At 41.8% G+C, this 22827-nt stretch overlaps 2 protein-coding genes across 4 annotated transcripts in view; one reads left to right on the forward strand and one right to left on the reverse strand.

Moving 5' to 3' along the window:
- FRMPD1 (FERM and PDZ domain containing 1) overlaps positions 1 to 3406 on the forward strand; it is an 83950-nt gene extending 80544 nt beyond the window's left edge. Inside the window, exon 16 of the mRNA XM_020791368.3 lies at positions 21 to 3406. Within this exon, the coding sequence (XP_020647027.3) occupies positions 21 to 2299 (2279 nt within the window). The 3' untranslated portion in view covers positions 2300 to 3406. The remainder of the gene's footprint in view (positions 1 to 20) is intronic.
- A 386-nt stretch (positions 3407 to 3792) lies between these two features.
- Positions 3793 to 22345, reverse strand: TRMT10B (tRNA methyltransferase 10B). 3 transcript variants are annotated; one of them, XM_020791386.3, is made up of 9 exons: positions 21607 to 22345; positions 20090 to 20296; positions 18094 to 18202; positions 17065 to 17189; positions 15405 to 15557; positions 13357 to 13435; positions 5981 to 6048; positions 5067 to 5190; positions 3793 to 4384 (listed from the first exon to the last, which is right to left on the reverse strand). In XM_020791386.3, the coding sequence occupies exons 1-9, from the start codon at positions 21619 to 21621 to the stop codon at positions 4278 to 4280; spliced, it is 987 nt and encodes a 328-aa protein (XP_020647045.3). In that variant the 5' UTR covers positions 21622 to 22345; the 3' UTR covers positions 3793 to 4277. The 3 variants fall into 3 exon arrangements, with proteins under 3 accessions (XP_020647045.3, XP_020647046.3, XP_020647048.3); XM_020791387.3 differs by lacking the exon at positions 21607 to 22345 and adding an exon at positions 21535 to 21606; XM_020791389.3 differs by lacking the exon at positions 21607 to 22345 and adding an exon at positions 21509 to 21588.
- Positions 22346 to 22827: the final 482 nt, after the last annotated feature.

The following is a 22827-nucleotide window of genomic DNA, read 5'->3' on the forward strand; positions in this document are numbered from 1 at the left end:
AGCCTCTTCTTTATTTTTAGGTTCTGAAGGTTCTTGCGACGGTTTGGGTGAACACGGGCTGTTGCGGCAAAGCAGAAGAACAAAGCACAGACCTGAAAAGGCACCTTGGTGTGCTAACAGCCTAAGGAAAAGGAGGTCTTTCCTCCAGACTAATTTTACCTCCCAAGTCAGTTTCCCCGTCGCTCCACCTCACACTCAAGAGAACACCGATCATGCATGCTCTGATGGAGAGCCTGTCCTTTCAGGCACTTCAGGCTCACCCGCTGTGGTCTGTTTGAGGGACCTTAAGACTGATTCCGATCTTTTTGAAGCTCAACAGCTAGACCAACTGGCCGAAAATAAAAGTGCTTCATCTGGTTTAATGGAGAGGGAGCCAGATTCATTAGACATGAAGGCAGTAACTGATCCAGCGGTGTGTCCTGTCTCCACTGCCCAGGAAGGCAGAGAATGCTCAGATTTCGCCTATAGCTCTTCAACAACAGAGACACATGACCGTTCTTTTGTCTCTTCCTCCAACTCAGACAGCCTTCATACTTGTTTGAGTACGTTGGAAGTCTCTGTTCAGCTAGAAGATCCCAGCGCTGCTTGCAGAGAAAAAGCAGAAGAGATTGCAAGAACAGCTGGTGGAATTCAGGAACACTGTAGAACAAGCACGGAGCACGATGTAAATGAATCATCACAAACAGCGAAAGCCTTGCCTGAAACAGGAATTAGCTATGTATTGATTGAGGAAATAATACACACAACTACCAAGCCTTCACGGTCTCCGAGTGACAAAAAGTTGTCTTATGGGCCATCCTCAGATCATGATCTTCTGTCTTCTGAGAAGGTGCAGAAACGTGAACACCTTGTGCTAAATCCAAGCAGTTCTGAACCTGTGGCAAGACAGGTGCTTGGAAGCTTACTGCCCCAGGAAAATACCAACAGAATGCCAAGTGAAGCCTCCTCAGAAAATTCCGAGAATAACCAACACCTGGACGTCGCAAATGCAACTAAGCTGCTTTCTAATAGTGATGATACTTCAGGGGTAGGGATGCGCCTCTCCTGGCCTGCTTCTAGCTCAGTGGTAGACCATCTAGGAAAATGCCAGCAGACAGATGACAATCTTGAAGCAATTGTTAGCCAAAGCATCCCAGATGTAAATCCACTCTCTTTAAAAGATGGTGAACTACATCAAATGCCACACGATTCACCAGCTGTGCCTGTGAGGCCTTCTGAAGTTGATGGTGGCCAGAAGGTGGAGGGAGACATCATCAGAGGAGAAATTCTTGATGTGAATTACATACTGACTAGTTCACTAAATGTTTCTGAAGAGGAGAGTAAGGACCAGAGAAGAGCTGTCAGGTCAGATGGGCTGGACTACATGTCCCTTGACAGTTTGTATAAGCCTACAGAGCCTGGTGAGGAAAGCAGAGTTTCAAATCTTAATGGCAAAAAGTTGTGTTCTGATAATGCAACAGAAGATACTAACACACCTAATGTGAGTTCTCATGCTGTGGTGAATGTTAACGAGACAGTCGCGTTAGAACATAAAACGGACAGATGCAGTTGCCGGTTGACTTACACAAGTTGTTTCTCTGGGCCAGACAATGAGGCAGAATTAGACTACGTCAATCCCATTACATATGGTGCTTCTGAGGGGCCATTAACAACCCCACCATCAACCAAAGGCCCAGTATCTCTAGATTTGAATCCCACCGGACTCACTCAAGAATGCAACAGTGTTGTTAATGGTAACTCCGGGGACAGTAACAGGTGGCTTCCCGAAACTCATACAAAAGTATTGGGTCATATAAAAGACAGAATGTGTGTCTCACCATTTGACTTCTGTCATTTGTTAGACAATGTGGTGGAACTTCAGGAGATTCTGAAGCAGTTTTGGGGCAGCAAAGTAAAACACCCTCGAGATGAATGCTCAGCCCACTTTTCTGAAAAGAAGAATACCTTGTTTGAGGAATTGCAAAGACTGACATCTAGTTGCCAGAAAGTTATCAAAACACAGAGGCCTTCCTCAGAGACACACAATGCTGTTCAGGAGAGCTTCCAGAACCTTCTCCAGCTGACGGAAACGTGCCTCCAGTTCACAACCTGTGGCCTGTGCAGCAGGAGGCACAAAGATCTCATAGTCAATCTGAAGGACGCCATATGTAGCTATCACCAGTTTGTCCAGGCAGCCAAGCAGGCATGTGAAAGGAATTATCCCAGCTTGAGTGTGAAACTCCTCGTATGCCAGTACACTGCTCTCACTGCAGCCCTCTTCTGCCTTGTGCAACAATTCAGGGCACCATCCTGTGTATGAGACAGAGGTCTTGTTTACCTGCCTCTTCATTCTGCTGCTATCTCATCCTGTGACGGGGAAATATCCAGTCAGCTTGTGCTGATAAACCTGTGCTCTTGTGGAACAGAAGAGATGCATAACAGCTAGGCCACGGTCAGCCATTCAATGGTTTGGTCTCATTCTTAAATGGATATTATAGTTTAAATTAGCCAAAGTCAACAGGATGAGTTATTCTCCCTATTGAAATGTACTTGGGTGCATGTCGTTTGCTTTGCTCCTGTGCCATGGGTGAAGAACACACAAGAACCACCTCTTTTGCACTGACTCAGGGTCCTTCCTGATACGAACAGCTGCTGTTCTATACGCATGTAGTACCAAGTTTCAATTTGTGGCTAACCATGAATGCCAGCTGAGCTTGAATGCTATACTGAAAAATGCTTTATGCTAAAACTTTTGTATGCGCTAATTTGTGGAAACAATTGACCACAGCTGAAAAAAACACATCAATGAACCAGAATCTGGGTTTGGATGCTTAATCTATGCAAATACGGAGGGTGGGTGTCCAAAGATATGTATGCATGAGCGTGTTTGCCCTGACTAATGTGGCTCTGATGGAGAAGACTTGGGTGTGTCTTCTACTTAATGGATCTTTTAAGTGATTTGCTGTCCACACTAGTCTTTCATCAATGCCCAAGGCTGACAGGGGTCAACACAGGGTGAGTGTTGACTATGCAGACCTCATGACCCTTAAGAATAACAGTGGCGGGATACAATCACAGGCTTCAGATGCCACAATGGGGAGTTCAGAAGGCTTATTTCTGGGCAAACTTTCTCATGGACTTAAGACCCTTTGAAAAAGTATTCCACTAAGCTACAAGTGTTCTGAAAACATTAGACATTGTAAGGTTCTTAGTGGCTTGTTGCTACTCATCCCTTCTCTTCCTATATGCTGTTACTAGTATTTCAAGGCCCAACTCAAAACGCATCCTATTGATTTTTTGAATGATGGGCCTCATGTGAATGTATTCTTACCACCATCTCTACCTATATGATGCATCCAGTATGGACTGAGCTGTTGTCTATCAAAGTTTGTGCCACAATAAAAACAGTTAGTTTTGCCATATAAAATGTTGTGTCTTGATCCTCATATTTGAAAGGATACCTCCATAAAAGTAACAAGCTGCGGAAATTTGGTGCATGCGGTCAAAATGGGGATACAGGGACCTTCCTAAATCTAATACACCTTTTATGCAGCTGCTACACACCAGAAAGTAACAAATACTGTTCTTTGTCTACTCAGAGGTAAGCCCCATTGAGTAGCCCTTGCCTCCAGACAGATATAGAGCCTGAGGTTCTGCTGAATCTATGCAAACAGCTTTGTGCTTGAAGGAAAATTATGTAGATGCACACAGGAATTCAAAGACTTTTATCTTCTAAACTGGGTAGGGAGTTGTATGATAGTTTGCAGTCCAGTTTATGGACCCCTAAAAATGATATTTGAGAAAAGGCAGACATATTATGTTAACATGTTTTAATGCAAGACAATTACATTATCATGAGTTTTACAGTGTAACTTATTCTATCAAGGCAGAGTTCTTTCTGTTCTAAACAACCAAAGCAAGTTACAAGAAAACACAGTCATTTTGCCGTATTACAGCAACAACTGCTCTCACAATATGGATCTCATCAAAAAACTAAATAGTTCCCTTGCCCCTAAGAGCTACTCACCCACCTATGATGGGATACTTGTTTATTTAAAGAAGTTTATTAGATTTTCCTCCACTACCATCTTGTTACCAGTGGCTTACAAGCATTTTGGTAACATGGAAGCCATTTTTTAAAAGTTAATTCCTTCACCTAATGTAGGCGCACAAAGAATGCAGAAGTGGTTGGTCCCAGTCTTTTCAAGAAAGCACGACAATCAGAAGCAAGCTGGATGTTATTGAAGACATCTGCCTCGCTGCCACCTTCTTCTGTGTTTGGACACTGACTCCTTTTGTCACAAGGTTCTGTCTTGGAAGACATATCCTTTTCCAGGGGAAACTGCAGCTTTGAGGGCTTCTACCCAGCTCTTGGTCTCACGGAAAGTCAATAAGGCATCAAACACTAGGAAAAACACATTTCATTACTACAGAGATTACTGGGAATTGAAAGAAGTGTGGGATACCAAAGTGGCAAAATCCTTTTTGATTATTAAAAAGCAACAGTCACTGTCTACGTTGTCCTTATGGAATCCATTCCAGTTTCTAGCAAAGATTTAGAATATTAACACAAATAAGCCAAAAATCTGTTATATCTTACTAGTGTGCCAGAAACGAGACCATCCTCTCCAAAGCCATTTTCAGTTCTGAGCCAGAAGTGGAGAATATGTGGCCCTTCTCTGGATGTTGCTGGAAGTGCAGCTTCTAATAGCCGTAGGCAGCCTAGCCAATGTTAAGGGGTTGATGGAAGCTGTAGTCCCAACATCTTCTAGAGGACCACATGTTCCTCAGTATGGTTTTACATTTACCTACTATCCCAAAGCGAAGAGTTCCCTGTGATTTCTCCCTTAATGCCATTCTACCCAATACAGTTCTGCATTAAGAGTATTGCTGGGGTCTGGATTTGATCTTTTCATGAGGATGGCAAAACTCAAAGGAGAGCTCTCAGTACAACACTCTTGCCTGAACTGCAAGGCTTTATCATGATATCTCTCATATGATAGTAACAGCATCCTGAGTTGACGGGAAGCCCACTACCTATAAGATATACTCAAATCAGCTTTTATCAAACAGTTCAAGGGCTTCACCTTGGTTGATGGCTAATGTTGTCGAATGATAGTTTTTTGCGTTGATGTTCTTTACCATATACTCTTGGATGGGCAGTCGTGCTGTTGGCAGTTGTTCCTCCTGAGCTCTCTGAAAGGTGAGTCTCTGCTTGTGGAAAAAAAACACACGCAAGTGGTCACTGAAACCATTTCCCACAGGAGCCTATGAACAAGTCCCTATGTGACCCAAAGCCTTTAGGTGAGTGTAGCAGCTGTCAATAGCTGCAACACTCATCCAGCAGAAAACGTTCCCAACTCTTTCTGAGCACTGCCACCCACTGATTAACATGACCCCACACTAGCAGCACAAGGTGTTTTGCAGCAGCAAACAAGAACCAGGACCTGACAATGATTCTTAAGGAATGTGTAGTTTCTAAAGGATATCATATCACCTGTTGGCAAAAAAGATGAGGAGGGCGGATCCTCTGTAACCTTCTGGATACAGAAAGTTAAATCAAGGATCTAGCACACTCTTACTAGCAGCAACCAACCTGCTCTGGTTCTTTACCTCATTGAGCCTGTACTCAGCCTCTTCTAGGGCTCCCAGAGCTTCTAAAAACCAGAGGTTCTGTTTAACTATGGTGACCACTCATTTTAACTAGAAGGTTGTTTGGGGCTGGGGCCCCAGTAGTGTAACATTCATGTATCCTTATTGGCTTTATAGCAATGGGAACAGGAGCTGCAGCTTGTTCAAAGGCCAGGAAAGCCCTATCTGGTCATTGCTATACAACTACTGAATGGCACAGCATTGCATCTGATACATGTGTGTGCAGACCCTCTACGGTACTCTTGTAAAAACATAGACCAATACAGAGGTTACAGAGCAAAATGAACTGCCTCTGGCTGTTTCTTCTAAACAGTAATCAAAGACCATTAACGTGTACACGGACACTTGCCTTCTGAATGCTTTCATCCACCAGACCTCCAAGGATATACACCTTTTGGGGATCCACTTCCTCAAGAGCTAGAATCCGAGGGTTGTGGAGATATGAAATATCAGTGACATAATCACACAATAACATCAAAAGAGCAGTTTTCTTCTAAAAATGATAATAGTATCATGAAGTTGAAGCACTCTCATAATGAGCAAGCTACCATATGATCCAGAAACCCAGAGTGTATTCTGTACCATTTTGCATTATTTCTGTTAAAAGGGGGCACGATGGAGTGAATTTGTGTTATATAAAACAGAATACAGTGGTGCCTCGCACAACGGGTGCCTCACACAACGGTGAATTCACACAACGATGCCTTTTCCTGTTAAATTTGCCGCCTCACACAGCGATGTTTCCTATGGGGGATTTTCACACAACGATGTCTCTTTTTCGTTCCTGTAAAAGTGTCTTACAATGTTTGGAAGCCGTTTTAAATGCTTGCAATGGTTAGCCCACCTCCTGAAACCTATGCAAACTGATTTTGGTGTTGTTCTGACACTTCGTTAATTTATGGTAATTTTTTCTTTTCTCCATTGAAAACCACTGAATGGTCTGTCTAATGGTTTCCAATGGAGAAAACAAAAAATCGTCATAAATTGACGAAGTTTCAGAACAACACCAAAATCAGTTTCCATAGGTTTCAGGAGGTGGGCTAACCATTGCAAGCATTTAAAACGGCTTCCAAACATTGTAAGACACTTTTACAGGAGCGAAAAGGGAGATCGGAAAGAGCTTTAAAAGGCAAACGGAGATCAAAGAGCCCTTTCCCGATCTCCCTTTTCGCTCCTGTAAAAGTGTCTTACAATGTTTGGAAGCCATTTTAAATGCTTGCAATGGTTAGCCCACCTCCTGAAACCTATGCAAACTGATTTTGGTGTTGTTCTGACACTTCGTTAATTTATGGTAATTTTTTCTTTTCTCCATTGAAAACCACTGAATGGTCTGTCTAATGGTTTCCAATGGAGAAAACAAAAAATCGTCATAAATTAACGAAGTTTCAGAACAACACCAAAATCAGTTTGCATAGGTTTCAGGAGGTGGGCTAACCATTGCAAGCATTTAAAACGGCTTCCAAACATTGTAAGACACTTTTACAGGAGCGACAAGGGAGATCGGAAAGAGCTTTAAAAGGCAAACGGAGATCAAAGAGCCCTTTCCCGATCTCCCTTTTCGCTCCTGTAAAAGTGTCTTACAATGTTTGGAAGCCATTTTAAATGCTTGCAATGGTTAGCCCACCTCCTGAAACCTATGCAAACTGATTTTGGTGTTGTTCTGACACTTCGTTAATTTATGGTAATTTTTTCTTTTCTCCATTGAAAACCACTGAATGGTCTGTCTAATGGTTTCCAATGGAGAAAACAAAAAATCGTCATAAATTAACGAAGTTTCAGAACAACACCAAAATCAGTTTCCATAGGTTTCAGGAGGTGGGCTAACCATTGCAAGCATTTAAAACGGCTTCCAAACATTGTAAGACACTTTTACAGGAGCGACAAGGGAGATCGGAAAGAGCTTTAAAAGGCAAACGGAGATCAAAGAGCCCTTTCCCGATCTCCCTTTTCGCTCCTGTAAAAGTGTCTTACAATGTTTGGGAGCTGTTTTAAATGCTTGCAATGGTTAGCCCTCCTCCTGAACCCTATGCAAATTGATTTTGGTGTTGTTCTGACACTTCGTTAATTTTTGGTGATTTTTAAAATTTTTTCCATTGGAAACCATTAGACAGACCATTCAATGGTTTCCAATGGAGAAAATTCAAAAAATCCCCAAAAATTAACGGTCAGAACAACACCAAAATCAGTTTGCATAGGGTTCAGGAGGTGGGCTAACCATTGCAAGCATTTAAAATGGCTTCCAAACATTGTAAGACACTTTTACAGGAGCGAAAAGGGAGATCAGGAAAGGGCTCTTTGATCTCCGTTTGCCTTTTAAAGCTCTTTCCGATCTCCCTTGTCGCTCCTGTAAAAGTGTCTTACAATGTTTGGAAGCCGTTTTAAATGCTTGCAATGGTTAGCCCACCTCCTGAAACCTATGCAAACTGATTTTGGTGTTGTTCTGAAACTTCGTTAATTTATGATGATTTTTTGTTTTCTCCATTGGAAACCATTAGACAGACCATTCAGTGGTTTTCAATGGAGAAAAGAAAAAATTACCATAAATTAACGAAGTGTCAGAACAACACCAAAATCAGTTTGCATAGGTTTCAGGAGGTGGGCTAACCATTGCAAGCATTTAAAATGGCTTCCAAACATTGTAAGACACTTTTACAGGAGCGAAAAGGGAGATCGGGAAAGGGCTCTTTGATCTCCGTTTGCCTTTTAAAGCTCTTTCCGATCTCCCTTGTCGCTCCTGTAAAAGTGTCTTACAATGTTTGGAAGCCGTTTTAAATGCTTGCAATGGTTAGCCCACCTCCTGAAACCTATGCAAACTGATTTTGGTGTTGTTCTGAAACTTCGTTAATTTATGACGATTTTTTGTTTTCTCCATTGGAAACCATTAGACAGACCATTCAGTGGTTTTCAATGGAGAAAAGAAAAAATTACCATAAATTAACGAAGTGTCAGAACAACACCAAAATCAGTTTGCATAGGTTTCAGGAGGTGGGCTAACCATTGCAAGCATTTAAAATGGCTTCCAAACATTGTAAGACACTTTTACAGGAGCGAAAAGGGAGATCGGGAAAGGGCTCTTTGATCTCCGTTTGCCTTTTAAAGCTCTTTCCGATCTCCCTTGTCGCTCCTGTAAAAGTGTCTTACAATGTTTGGAAGCCGTTTTAAATGCTTGCAATGGTTAGCCCACCTCCTGAAACCTATGCAAACTGATTTTGGTGTTGTTCTGAAACTTCGTTAATTTATGACGATTTTTTGTTTTCTCCATTGGAAACCATTAGACAGACCATTCAATGGTTTTCAATGGAGAAAAGAAAAAATTACCATAAATTAACGAAGTGTCAGAACAACACCAAAATCAGTTTGCATAGGTTTCAGGAGGTGGGCTAACCATTGCAAGCATTTAAAACGGCTTCCAAACATTGTAAGACACTTTTACAGGAGAGAAAAAGGACTTCGCAAAGCCATTGAAATGTATTGAGTCGGCTTCAATACATTCCAATGGAGGAAACATTGTTTCACACAGCGATGTTTCCTATGGGGATTTTCACTCAGCGATGGCAATCCGTTCCAATTGGAACGGATTAACCGGTTTTCAATGCATTCCTATGGGAAATGGTGTTTCACAGAACGATGTTTCACACAACGTTGATTTTTTTGGAACCAATTAACATTGTTGTGTGAGGCACCACTGTACTGAATATAGATTCACATTTTCTTTCTCTAATATTTAGGGGAACTTATCTTTTATTCTGCCATCCTCATGTTGTACATTTTCCTGCCCAACATGCCTCACCCTTTACTAAGTAATAAATGACACATAATATATATGAGAATATCTGGGGAAATGGAGGAGGGCAGAATTAATATAAATTAAAAAGGGAAAATAAAAAGAATTTAACATGAAGCTTTTGTTTTATATGGAAGCTTCATAGAAAACACGTTGCTCCTCAATCTTCTTTGCTGTATAGAAAATATATCCAGATTTCCCTAAACCTGAAACAGTAGCTCCTAATCTATTTGCCAGAATCAAACCAATATCAAAACAGGCACAGTCAATGAAAATTATAAAAACATTGACTGGTATTATATAACAGATGCAAGTTTTAACCAAAAACCTAAGTATCTGTTAAATATTGGTGCAGTATGTATTCTCTTCCTAATACTGCCGTTTTTGTAGCTCCGATGGTGTTATTTCTGAGATCTGCAACTGCTTATAAGTACTATGTAAAACTTCTTGATATTGTTTCCAAAGCCCCAATGGCTATGGGGACCACTGAAGTGTGTTTCATCCACAAGCAAAATGTTTTGATTGCCAGGTTCCTGTATTTTGTTAGTTTTTCCAATTCTTTATTTTCAATTCTGGCATCCACTGGAATCAATGATCCAGACATTTCTTCCTTCTATTACTACTATGTCTGAGATATTATGTTCAAGGTGTCTATCCGTTTGGATCCAGAAATCCCACAAGATCTTGACTTGCTCCTTTTCTGACACCTTCTCTACCTGATGTTCCCATGGGTTTTTGGAGGCTGGCAAGTTATATTTTTTTGCATAATGATCAGTGCATCAACTTTGCCACACTAGCATGTCTAATTTTGTAATCTGTTTGTGCAATCTTTGGACATTTGCAGATGACGTGTGACACAGTTTCATTTTTTTTTCTTGGCAGAGTCCACATTTGCTGTGAGCACTAATTTCTTGGATCTTAGCTTTCATCACATTGCTTTGGAGTGCTTGTTCAAGCCTTCAGCTTCTTTCTTAAGGGTCCCCAGTTTTAGTCATGCCTATGTTGAATTATTATCATAATTTCCATCTATATTTCTCAGGTGTTGTCCATGTCCTGGTTTATTTTTCCAACTGTGTAATTTATTTTAAATTGTTGAGTCTTATACTGGGCCTTTGCTTCTGTTGTTTTAAAAATATTCTCCATTTTCACTGCTTAAGTAATTTTTCTCTGCTTGTACTGATATACAGTGGTGCCCCGCATAGCGAGGTTAATCCGTTCCGGATTAACCTTCGCTATGATGAAACATCGCTAAACGGGACGGAAAAAGCCATTGCAACACATTAAACTTAGTTTAATGCGTTCCAATGGCTTCTTTACTCACCGTTATGCGATGTTTCCTCATTGCGACGCCATTTTCGCGCCCTCGGTAAGCAAGGTCAAGGCGCGAAAATGGTTGCGGCGGCCATTTTGGGTCGTGCGGCGGCCATTTTAGAACCGCTGAACAGCTGATTGTCGGGCATCGCATTAGGGCCATCGGTAAGCGATCGCATTAGCGATCCCAAAAATGGATCGCTATGCGATTTCATCATTATATGGTGCACTCGTTAAACGAGGCACCACTGTAATCATTTAGGCTTCTTTTTTTTCCTTCTCTACTACCTGCTGTATTTGCAGTAATCCACAGCCTCTGATTTTTTGTGGTAAATATAACGTGGTGGCACTGTGTTTAAACCGCAGAAGTCTCTGTGCTGCAAGGTCAAAAGAACTGCAGTCGTAAGATCGAATCCACGCAACGGAGTGAGCTCCCATCACTAGTCCCAGCTCCCACTAACCTAGGAGTTTGGAAGTATGCGAATGGAAGTAGATAAATAGGTACCACCATGATGGAAAAGTAATGACGTTCCGTGTCTAGTCGCGCTGGCCATGTGACCACGGAAGATTGTCTTCAGACAAACGCTAGCTCTATGTGTTGGAAAAGGAGATGAGTTGGAAAAGAAGATGAGCACTGCCCCCTAGAATCACGGACACGACTGGACAAATTGTCAAGGGGAACCTTTACCTATAATTTGTCCACATCACTTTTTGGATGTAGTGTGTGATGCATGTTCATTAGTTTCCCTGTTTTTCAATCCAATTCTTCAAATTAGTTTTGAGTCCAATCTATTATTCCAGCTGGATATCTAATTACTGGAACAGCCCATGTGTTTATGGCTTTGATTGTATTTTCACATTTAATTTTAATTTTAAGTTTTCCACAGTCTTTTGACATACAGTGGTGCCTCGCTTAACGAGGATAAACGCGAAATCGCTATAGAGCGAAATCCTCATTAAGCGAAAAAAAAAATCTCATTGAAACGCATTGAAAACCCGTTCAATGTGTTCCAATGGGCTGAATAACTCACCGTCCAGTGACGATCCTCCATAGGGGTGACCATTTTCGGTGCCTGTAAAGCGAGGAATCCATCCAAAAACACAGCGGGGAGCCATTTAACACAGCAGGTGGCCATTTTGAAGCCGCCAATCAGCTGTTTTAAAAACATCGTCTAGCGAAAAATCGGTTCCCGAAGCAGGGAACCGATCGTTGGGAAGTGAATTTTGCCTATTAAAACATTGTTTTTGCAATGTTGTCATCCTATCTTAAGTTGTAGAATTTTGAAGTAAGTGGTTAAATTGCACTGCTATACATTGATGGAGACTTTTTAAATGCTTTAACCAAAATCCATGCATCTGGAGCAGGTGCACTCCAATTTTTCACAGCCTTTACTTGCCTCTTAATCATTTCAATTGTTATTAAAATATCATTCATTTGTTTTCCTTGAGTTTCTTTACAAATGTCTTTAATCCATGAAGCGTTTCTGTTATGTCTAGTTGGGCTTTCCCACATTTCTTTCCAAAATTTTAGAGCATAATCTTTACATGGGCCTAATTTCCTTTGTTCTGCATTTTCTCCTAGTGATATATAGAATAATCGTTTGTTATTTCGAAATTGGGTGTTTTCTCTATATATTTTTAAAGCGTCCATCATATCTTTCAATTTTCTTGCTGTAGCTGTTTTAATTCTTCCATAAATGGTTGTTTTCCTTTCTAGGTCATTTATTTTGCATAGTCTGGCTTTTACTTTTTTATTTTTAAGTTTTGAATCTTTCAAGTGTTTTAAGTTGCTAATGTCTGCACATAATTTATTTTTTTCTTTCCAGTTGAATTTTCCATTTTGGAGTGCCAAAAGATAATTATTTCAGATATTCACAGCTCCCCCCAATATGTAAATAAACTCTTTTCCAGAGGCCTGGAGTGAATTTTTTCCCCAATAGGAATCAATTATTCCTACTGAGTTTATAACCCCAGGATTTTATAACTTAAAATCTGGCAAGCTGTCCCCATGACCAATTGCTTTGGTTAAAATTCTGTAAAGCTTGGAGGACTAAAGGCTTATTGCACAGGATCTTGAAAAGCAAGAATACGGTAGCTCCCAAGATATTGGAACAACAAAGAATGCAAGCCATAGGACCTGTAAACACTATCTCCGTATTTATATATTGCAATATAAACATGTTCTGCTGTCAGGATATTATAGTACAGTGACATTATTCAGATGCTGGGCTGGCTTATTGTCTTGCAATGATTATACTAAACTTTTGTTCAAGCCTCAATAGTAAAAACACTTTTATTTTCAGGGCTGCTGCTTCTACACCCCCTTGATTTTTTTAGCACTCTATACACACAAAATTTAACATCTTGATAAAACTGGCCCCACCTCCTCCCAAGTCTGCAGAGATGCTGCTTAGAATGAGATCTGCAGACTATTTTTCTAGCACAACAATACGAAATAGGGCACACTGCCAATGGTTCATAATGAAGCCAAAGCCTGACATGAATGCAAGTGGTTCAAGATCAGAATATAAGCCACACACTTGAAATTCTAGATCCCTAGGCCAGTTATTAATCATTTAAATCAAGCAAAAGCTCAAAAGGGAATCCTCCACACCAAAGCTAGGACATACCATTCTCAGCGTCCGGAGTGAGGTAAACAATTGTTTCTAAAGGAAACAGGTCTAGATAACTTTCTGGGGTAACATCCATCTGAAAAATAATGTGTTATACATGCATGGAACTTGACAGATCAATGAAAAGAGGCATATGGGCAGTATGAACTATACATGTTGGAAAGGAGCAGTGTATGGAAAGGATACTATTGGGGGCTACAGTTCCCTGAATCCTCTAGCCAGCATAGCCTCCAGCCACAATGGATGGGGAGTTCTAGGTGTTATGGCCAAAATAAGTAACTGTTCTAAGTTCTAGAGAAGACATATCTGACCATAATCTATCACCAGTTTTACTCAAGATGTTGGCAGACCATTTTTGAAACAAAAGAGCTTCCAGCCCAATTGAAGTTCAAGAGTATTGAGATCAGTCTAGCCAAAGCTAGAAACAGGACCTGGACAGGATGGATGACCTAGCAAGATTTTCTAACAATAATTTTAATTTCTATGATAAAGATTAATCGTCAAACTCTTTTTGTCATAGATCTTGTTTCGCAGACAGGGTTACCCTTTGTTTTGGCAACATTGCTATACACTGAGTCCAAAGTAAAGATATCATTTCATGCATACATCATTAAGGAGCATCCCAGAGTTGGTTATTTTCTCCTAGGGAGCAGGAGAGGTGCAAGTACTATCTTTCTGCCTCATGCTGAAAAAAGCGTGGATGTCTTTGGGGACTCTGACTCGGGTACAGGAGGCAAGGAGGCACCATTTGCTGTCCCACTTCAGGCAGCAAACGGTCTTGGGCTAGGTATAGGTATCCAACCAGCCTCAGCTTAGAAAACGTCTACCAAAGTCTCCTATTCTGGAAGGCACTCTTTGCCACAATCACACAACTCATAGGAGGATCAGGAAGCTATTCTTCGCATTCAGCTGTACTCCCAGATGCAAGAGGGCACTATTGTTTAGAGCGACCATGTCCACAGGCAAAACAGCAACAACAAGACATCACCTCTTGGCAGCACAGGAAGAATTAGGATCACATGGTTTGTACAGTGGACCCTCTACTTACGGAATTAATCCATATTGGAAGGGTGGCTGCAAGTCGAAAAGTCTGTAGGTCGAATCTCCATTGACCTATAATGCATTGAAAACCGATTAATCCTGTAACCGGCCTTTTTTGCTCCATTTTTGTTCCGTTTTGGTTATTTTCTGGTCTGTAGGTTGATTCTCCGGCTGCAAGTCGAATCTAAATTTTGCAGCCAGAGAAGTCTGTAACTCGAAAAGTCTGTAAGTCGAGCTGTCTGTAAGTCGAGGGTCCACTGTATTCTGCTCTCTGGAGCAATGAAGACCAACAGCATCCCTTTCACTATATTACAACAGCTTTGTAGTATTTATTTATTTATTTATTTATTTTATTTCTATCCCGCCTATCTGGTCTTATTCGACCACTCTAGGCGGCTAGTACCTCTTAATTATCTTTTCTGCAAACTAAAGCAATATCTTTACTGCACTTTATCGATCGGGACGTTTTCTTTGGCATAAGTTTGCATGGGCTACAGTCACGAAAGCTTCTGCCAAATAGTTAACCTATTAAGATGTCACAAAACACTTCAATTTTTCTGTAACCGATTAACAGGCAGCATGTAACTGGCCAAAGGGCTACAACACATTATTTTTTTTGGCGATTGGGTTTTTGATGGTTTATTACAGAGATTTTTTCAAAATGATTTATAGAAATATAATTTTAATTTTGTAAGAGTGAAAGAAGATGGGAGACTTTAAGCTGACACAAGAAGGTAGCAATTTCATTTATAAATGTTCAGTGAGTCTTCCTCAGAAACAACACTTACTCTGGTATCCTGCCTAAGACATGTGGTACAAAATAATCAGTCACTCTAGACTGCCACCACACTATCTGTTATTAAGAGAAGGAATCATCATATGATGGCCAAAGAAGATGACACTGTACACATTTTATAGTTTTATAGTTTTAATTTATATAGAGGAACACAAGTAATGCCTGTGCTTTCACTTCAAAACTTGACTATTTGGGGGAAGATACTTACAAGATAGTTGGCAAACCCATCATTCATCCTTACACACGCTTCATAAATGGGGCTGCTTTTCACAAACCCAGTGAGATACAGCCAAAACGGGTTCGGGGCTTTTTTGTTTGACCCGTAGAGCCGCCGGATCTGAGCAGCGAGACGGCTTATTTCCTTCCAAGAGAAGAAAAGCAAACTGCTTAGAACTACTGACCTCGTAAGCCCCAAGTCCTCCATTGTCTGTTTGCCTTCCGTAAAACAACATCCTCTTTTTATTCATGGCTGACACAGCCTCTCTGCATAAGCTAGGGAGCAATGGTCACTGAGGAGCTCAACGAGATATTGGACCTCAGCTAAACAACACATACCGCTCCTTCGGATGTTGGCAATCACCAAAGCCCTAACCATTCCAGGGACAAATCCTCCTTCAGCTGTGCAGAAGAACCAGCCAAGCTTTGCCCCTCCCCTGATGCTGGACAGAGATGGACAATTCTCACAGCAGCCACTCAGGTGAGCTCAGAAAGCAAAACGAGGAACAGGTCATGCCAAATAAAAGCTAGAAAGCCCCAAACCATTTTTTCAACTAGGGCTGCCTCAGCATTCAGTGTACAGAATTGGGGGGGAGAGACAAAAGGCAGCCCGTAGGTGTAATGTGACCTTCTAAAGCCTCAAATGCCCCTTCATAGCCCCAAATTATATATTTTTAATATATTGCTCAGCTATTCCCCTTGAGCCCTACGTGAGTATAGGATGGAATTCTACCACATAGAGGGAGGATAGCTCCCCTTTCCCCACAAACATTAATATTTTATAAAGATTGTTTTAATTGATGGGACTTTTTCAGCAAAACATAAAAGGAAAAGGAAAATATTTTGGGCATGGAGGCTACCATTATAGCCCTCCAAGGTTGTTTGGGATGAGACTTTAGGGAGTTTTGCTCCCAGAATTTGCCCAGAATCCCCCAGGTAAAATTCTAAGACTGGAAGTAAAAAAAAAAGAGAGAGAGAGAGAGAGAGAGAGAAATGCCTATGGAGGAGTTTTTGCCACCTCCATTGCGTGTGTGGAACAGATTCCTTGAAAAAGCAAGGCATCTGTTCCCAGTAATCCCTGAGAGTCACAAAGCTGCCTGGAGTTGCAAGGCTTCACTGGTAGGGCAGTTTCGATGCCCCCCCCCCCCGGGCTTTATAGGAGGAGCCTCCCACAAAACTACCATACCCATGAAGCCAATCCCTAGTGGCCACGTGCAGCCCTTGGATCCTCTGAGGGTTAACCACTCCTGGTTCACAGAGTCAAAGAATGCAAGCAACAGCCTGAAAGGCTCTCTCATTGGACTGTCCCTACTTTTGATACAAGAGCAGCAAGAATATGTGCATGATTCCCACCCATTAAAAGGAGGTTTCCTGCACATACAGGGGAAAATATATCGCTTGGAACATGGCAGACAGCTTTTTCTTATTGTTTTTCACCATGAAGAATTCAACTTCTGTCCCCCACCCACTGGCAGTCACAACCCATGCGACAAGCGATGTTGCTGAATACACCTTTGTTACCCTAGAAGTGGCCCATTGTGTGTTCAAAAGGCGCTGCTTCACAGCTGAGCAGAGCTATACAATACCCAATCCTGAAAAGCCAGTAAGTCATTAAAAAAAAACAAGGCAGAGGGAGCAATCCACAGCCATACCTTCTGAGTCATGTGGCTTGTCATGCTCAAATCAATGCAGAGCCGAGGCCCTGTTTCCTTGGCCTCCAGAAGGCGCTCTTTTGCTATTGCTTTTAGCTCCCACTTGCTGTGTTGGAGAGCAGCACCTGAAAATAAAGAGACCCACATGGCAAATGTAGAGAAAGAGAGAACATATAGTCTTGGAAATTGAGTCACTCAGTGTGTGGAGGTGACCCTGGCATTTGGCATCATTCTCGATGAGACTGTGACACACTCAAATGTACAAGAAGGATGGCTTGTTTGAAAATGCTCACAGCTCAAAATCTGTCCATGACCAACGAGACAAATGCAAGGTTCCTAAACATGGGGCCTACCAGATATACTAACATTACAGCTCTCATTGTCTTCAGGGGAGATTTGCACGGCCCTCCTGGTCTTCTGGGACTACGACCCTGCCTTTTGGAATTACAGATACCCAGATTTCCCTAAGACCTAACAAGAAGAGTTTGAAAGAAAATTAACAGTATGGATTCCTACAAGGCTACTTCATGAAACTGAGGCTTGCTTGACTGTCCTGAACTTCATTAGAAACAATGTCTGAAAGTATCTACATTCACAGACAGTCTTAAGCAAATTTCTGAAAAGTCCTGAGGTGGCTTTTAAAAGAACAGAGAGGCAAAACTCCTATCTCAAACAACATCTTAAATCAGTAGATATCACACTTTTAGTAGCAGTGTAGACTTCTCCCACTGACATGTCTGCCAAGGAACTTCCAGCTTGCTACAGCCTGTTATTTGCAACACAGCTCACACAGAGCCAGTGGTGTCTTACATGAACCAAGACTATGATTCAAAACACATGTTCTCTCTATGCCTTCCTCACTGCAGGAGAAAACTACTAGTAGTCATTAACCTCTTGTTTGTTGACAGTTCTCCAACATAATTGACTTCTTCACTAGCAAATGACTGAACTCCAGGGCTCCACAGAAGCACCGTTTGAAAAACCACTGGCTTTAAAAGAAGGAAATAACACACCATTTTAATTATTTACCTTTTTCTTCAGCACGCCTGGCTTTACGCCTCTCCCTCTCATGTTTTCTTTTGCTCTTCTTTGCCAAAACTATCTTTTCCCAATGCCTCTGTTTTCTCAAAACATTTTTCTTAATATTGAAAAAAGGAAACAAAACAGAAAAATCAAAACTCATGTTTGTGGTTGCAGGGGTATGCGACAATCAACAATCAAAACAACACCTGACAGAACCAGAAATTATGTCCATCCATGATTTAAAAGTTTCCTAATTTTGCACTGGCCCATTTAAAACATACATCTAACTTCTGCAGATATTGGGGGGGGGGACCTGTTTACCACACTGATTCTTTTCTTGCAAAACTGCAGACCTTTAGGGTCTCTGTATTTTTATAGGGAGAAGCATTTTTTCCTGCAGTATATATTTTTACATTAATTATGTGCTGTTGATTCTGACTTAATGGTGGTCCTCAGAAGGCTTTTTAGGTTCTGGGGGCCTCTGGACATTGCCCAACCCTGTTGTAGTTTTATTTTTGTTTTAAATACTGCACATCCTTGAGAGTCACTAAAAGTGGTAGTGCTCCATGAACTTGGAACAGGTTACGTACAGGAAACTGAGAGGCCCAAGAGGCAAACACTGACCCCTCCAGACACACTCTGATACGGCTGTACTGCTGAACAGCCTGTTCTGTGCCACCACAATGATCTTTCTGCACATCATGAATTATCACACACATATACTTTGTGTGCCAAACAGCAGCTATAGAATTTATCCACATGAAAAGGCATTTCCACCCATGTGACATGTGTCAACTGCAGGTTTGAAACACAAACATATGTACTGTACAGGTTATTTGCATGCTTCTTTTTGGCTTTTAAACACAGTTCTGTGGCAGACCCAGGAATAACGTACAACAGCTCTAAAATCCCAGAGATTGGCGTTTTGCTGCATAAAAAGGGCTTGGATGTAGCATGATGCTGCTGAAGCACAGCCTTAACGCTAGGCAACTGTCTTCCCTGTGGGACAAGCAAGACTAGATTCAGGTGAAGGAGGAATGAAAAGCAATGTCAGAAGGGGTACGTTGCAGAAAGCTGGCTGGAGGCAATTAAGAGTACCGTATATCTAGCCAGAACTGCACGAGCATGTGTCCATTTAGCATTTCAGCACGGAAAGGACAGACCTGTTACACAATGGTGGTCACATAAGCTGATCCACCACCATCCCCAAACACACATTTGGAAACATTTAGGCTTTTTTTAAAGTCAGGTCAAAAGTCCTGACTTTATGACCCTGCTGTGAAATAAGGTGGCTCACTGGATACCCAGTGTGGTGTAGTGGATAGAGTAACGGGCTAGGATTCATGGAGGTCAGGGTTCAAATCCCTGCTCAACCAAGGAAATGCACTGGAGGAGTGGAACAGTTAAAACAACTCCTTAAATATCTCACTTACCTTGAAAGCCTATTAGGGTTGCTATAAGTCAAGTTCCGACTTGACAGCTCAGAACAACAACATTATAGGATCAGCCCGGCCTATTGGGTGCACACTCAATGCATCCTTTTTTTGTCCAGGCGTTTTACAGAAAATTGAGTTCTGCCCATTTTTGTGTTTTACTTTGCTTAATTAGTTGCTTAATTTTAATCTATTGATTTTACTGCATTGTCTTCAATCACATGAAGAGTTTTCATTTGCTGCACTACTGCTTTCTGATTAGGGGCATTAAGGTAATATTTTAAATCAATGAATAAAGTACACATTGCCTCTGTTGCTCCTTGTGGCTCCAAGGAAGGAGTTAAAGAGCCCTATGTTTTCCAGTCATATACAAGTATGCCGGCAGGCAAAGCCAACGCTGCTAGCTTTATAGCCCTTGTCCAAAGCAATCTACTGTATGACCCTTTCAGTTCAGAGCCAACACAATGTGGTTGAATTTATATTGCCACTGGCTGCTGGGTGATCATATGACTATACAGCATTATTCACTCATTTCTTAAGAACAGAACCATCTCTCACACTGTACACACCGAACAACAACTCTCATTCCCTGTAAACTGATCTCTGGAGTTTTCACAACCCGGGTCAATCTGCAGAAGCCCAAAGGTGTCCCAGAGATTTTCCCCATCTTGCTTTTCCTGGTAAGCAACTGTATGGGTTTGCCGTTGATCACAGTGTCTTCCACAGTTACTCTCCTCTGTTTTGTCCTCAGGATAGGTTATCATTTCTCCGTGTCCCTACAAGAACAATGGAGAGGGGAATGAAAGAGAGGAGAGACAAAGATGTTTGTTAAATGCTAAGCCACACTTTTTACCTTGAAACAGCAGGACCGTCCAGTGAGTTAGATACTAGAAAATGTCTCCTATAGTGGAAACAGTGAGTGCATTACTACTCATATGTCCTGTTATGTCGGTTTTCCAGAGCAGGGCTTGGACTTTTCCTCATTCTATTTCCCATCAAAATGAAGCCATTTTCTGCTTCCAAATGCAGAGGAACTCTGCTTGCCAGTGCATATCCCTGAAAATAAGTTCCTCTGAGTGCACCTGGAACAATTTCAGGCAGATTCATTGTCTCACAACCACAGCTTCTCTTCTTGCGGTTACACCTTAAAAAGCAGGTGGCTCCAAGTGAAGATACAAGAGGTGCTTTTGCTTTGGGCAGGAGGGATTCCCACATGCATTTTGGAGGCTGGATCATCCAAGCCCTCCTCAGACCCTGAGAGCAATTTGCCCAGCAAGAACGGAAGAAGACAATGGGCTTCATCCCTCATATATTTCTGCAGGCAAACCTGCGATGTGTACAAACTTACATGTGCGGCTTGGCAATGAATCAACAAAAAAAATATATACAGGAAGAGCGCTGCTTGCTGGTATTAACACATCTCTACCCTACGCACATTCTCTGCACAAGAAATAGGTTTTTATAAAAGCACTCAAGCAATGATTTGCATGTTGAAAGAAAATGCATCAGGTGAGACAGAACTTGGATATCACCTCACGTGTCATCTGTCCAGTGGTGCCAGATGGTACACTCAGCCACAAGTCACCAAACGTGAAGTAACAGCCATGTATGTGTGAACCAGCCTCAACATAACCATGAAGTCATGAAAAGTTAGGTCACACAAGTCCCTCTCTCCTGACACACAATTGGTAAAGGGTTGCTTCCTCGTAAAACGCCCGATGAGCTAAGCTACCTTAGGCAGCAACACACCAACAAATCAGCGTTTGCAGCAGCAAGACTTAGGAATAAAATGCAACATCTTTTACAAAGCAAGTTACTGTAGGTCTACTCAGACGTAAGTTCTATTGAGTTTAATGAGGCTTAAATAAGTACTGTATAGGCTTTCGCTACCCAGGCTAGTTACCTAACTCATAAACACGCAACCAAGCTCGGATTGCTAGAGCACTTTCTCCAGCAATTATCATAAAGACTGGAGTCTTTTTGCTCACCTCCCTTCGAAAGACCACCACTTTACCTGCAAGAAGGTTTTTTGAAGAAGCTTTAATTTCAAAAAAACAAGAGCGTTACATTCACACAAACCTCTTACCTCGGCAACGCTCATGTTATTCCACAGAGCAAGGCATCACCACGTGCGACTTCCTTGTACAGTCATTGAGACTAGCGGGCCAGCTGCCTTCTGGGAAATGTAGTTTCCATTGTGGGTGAGTCCAATTCATTTTCTGAGGCGTATACTGTATAAGAGAGAGGCTGAAACGAAGGACCGTATGCTTATAACTTTGGATTCTTTTTTGGCATTCACGAATAGGGGTCACGGTGAACAATATGTAACCTGACGCACCTCGTTTGAACTGCCTGCGAGGCTCATTTGTCTCTCGTTAACCAGAATTAGGCGTCCCACGCCTGCAGCAAGCATCCGCACCCTAATCCCCAGACGTATTTATTCAGTCAGAAGGAAGTAGGGTCGATTTTCAGCGGCTATTGACGTGGCGTTCAGAGAGATATGCTGATGAATTTGAGGAGTACAGTACAAGCTTCCTGCGAAGACGAAACGGAGGATTTCTGTGCAGAAATCTAGAGTAACGGTCCCCAAACTTCGCCTTTGGTTCGCAAAACAGACGTGTTGTTGGACTACAAATCCCAGACTCCCTACGCCTTGCTTATACTGGATGTGGCTTCTTCAACAGAATACTGTAGTCTCTTCTCCCTTACACAGAAGTTTGGGAACTATTGTTGTAGGTACTTTTGTTCCACTTAAGCTTATGCCACCCACAAACAACAACAACAAACAAATTCTAATGGTTGTTGTGGGGTTTTTCGGGCTCTTTGGTCATGTTCTGAAGGTTGTTCTTCCTAACGTTTAGCCAGTCTCTGTGGCCAGCATCTTCAGAGGAACAGGAGTAGCACTTTGTAAACAAACCCTAATTTACAAATTTATACAAGCCAATTGGTTTTGCTGCACAGAGGAGGGTGCCTCCCCCTTCGGACAGAACATGTTCCAAACAAGGGAATCTTTAAAAAGGGAGGTCAACCAGTGGCTCCCTTTGCCGCAGATATTATCAGACTACAAATCCCATCATGGCTCACACCAACCGCTGCTGGCTAGGGGTGATGGGAATTCCTGTTTAACAATACAGTATTGTAAGGCCGCATCCTGGGACACCTTTGCTCATGGGGTGTACAGTACTTGATCAAATGACCTGTGGCAAGGCATAAAGTGCGTTCCAGTGAGCCCCGAGGGGAAAGAGAGGCTGCAGCTTGCCTCAAACCATTATTTATCTAAATTGGTAGTATCTGAAGAGTATATTCC

The sequence above is a fragment of the Pogona vitticeps genome, chromosome 2 (assembly GCF_051106095.1).
Source record: "Pogona vitticeps strain Pit_001003342236 chromosome 2, PviZW2.1, whole genome shotgun sequence".
Lineage (NCBI taxonomy): Eukaryota > Metazoa > Chordata > Lepidosauria > Squamata > Agamidae > Pogona > Pogona vitticeps.

Coding starts and splice junctions, on each gene's coding strand:
- TRMT10B (XM_020791386.3), bottom strand. Junction 18,203..20,089: donor GGAATGAGAGTTGTTGTTCG/GTGTGTACAGTG, acceptor TTCAATATTAAG/AAAAATGTTTTGAGAAAACA. Junction 5,191..5,980: donor TGGATGAAAGCATTCAGAAG/GCAAGTGTCCGT, acceptor TTCCACAAGCAG/AGACTCACCTTTCAGAGAGC.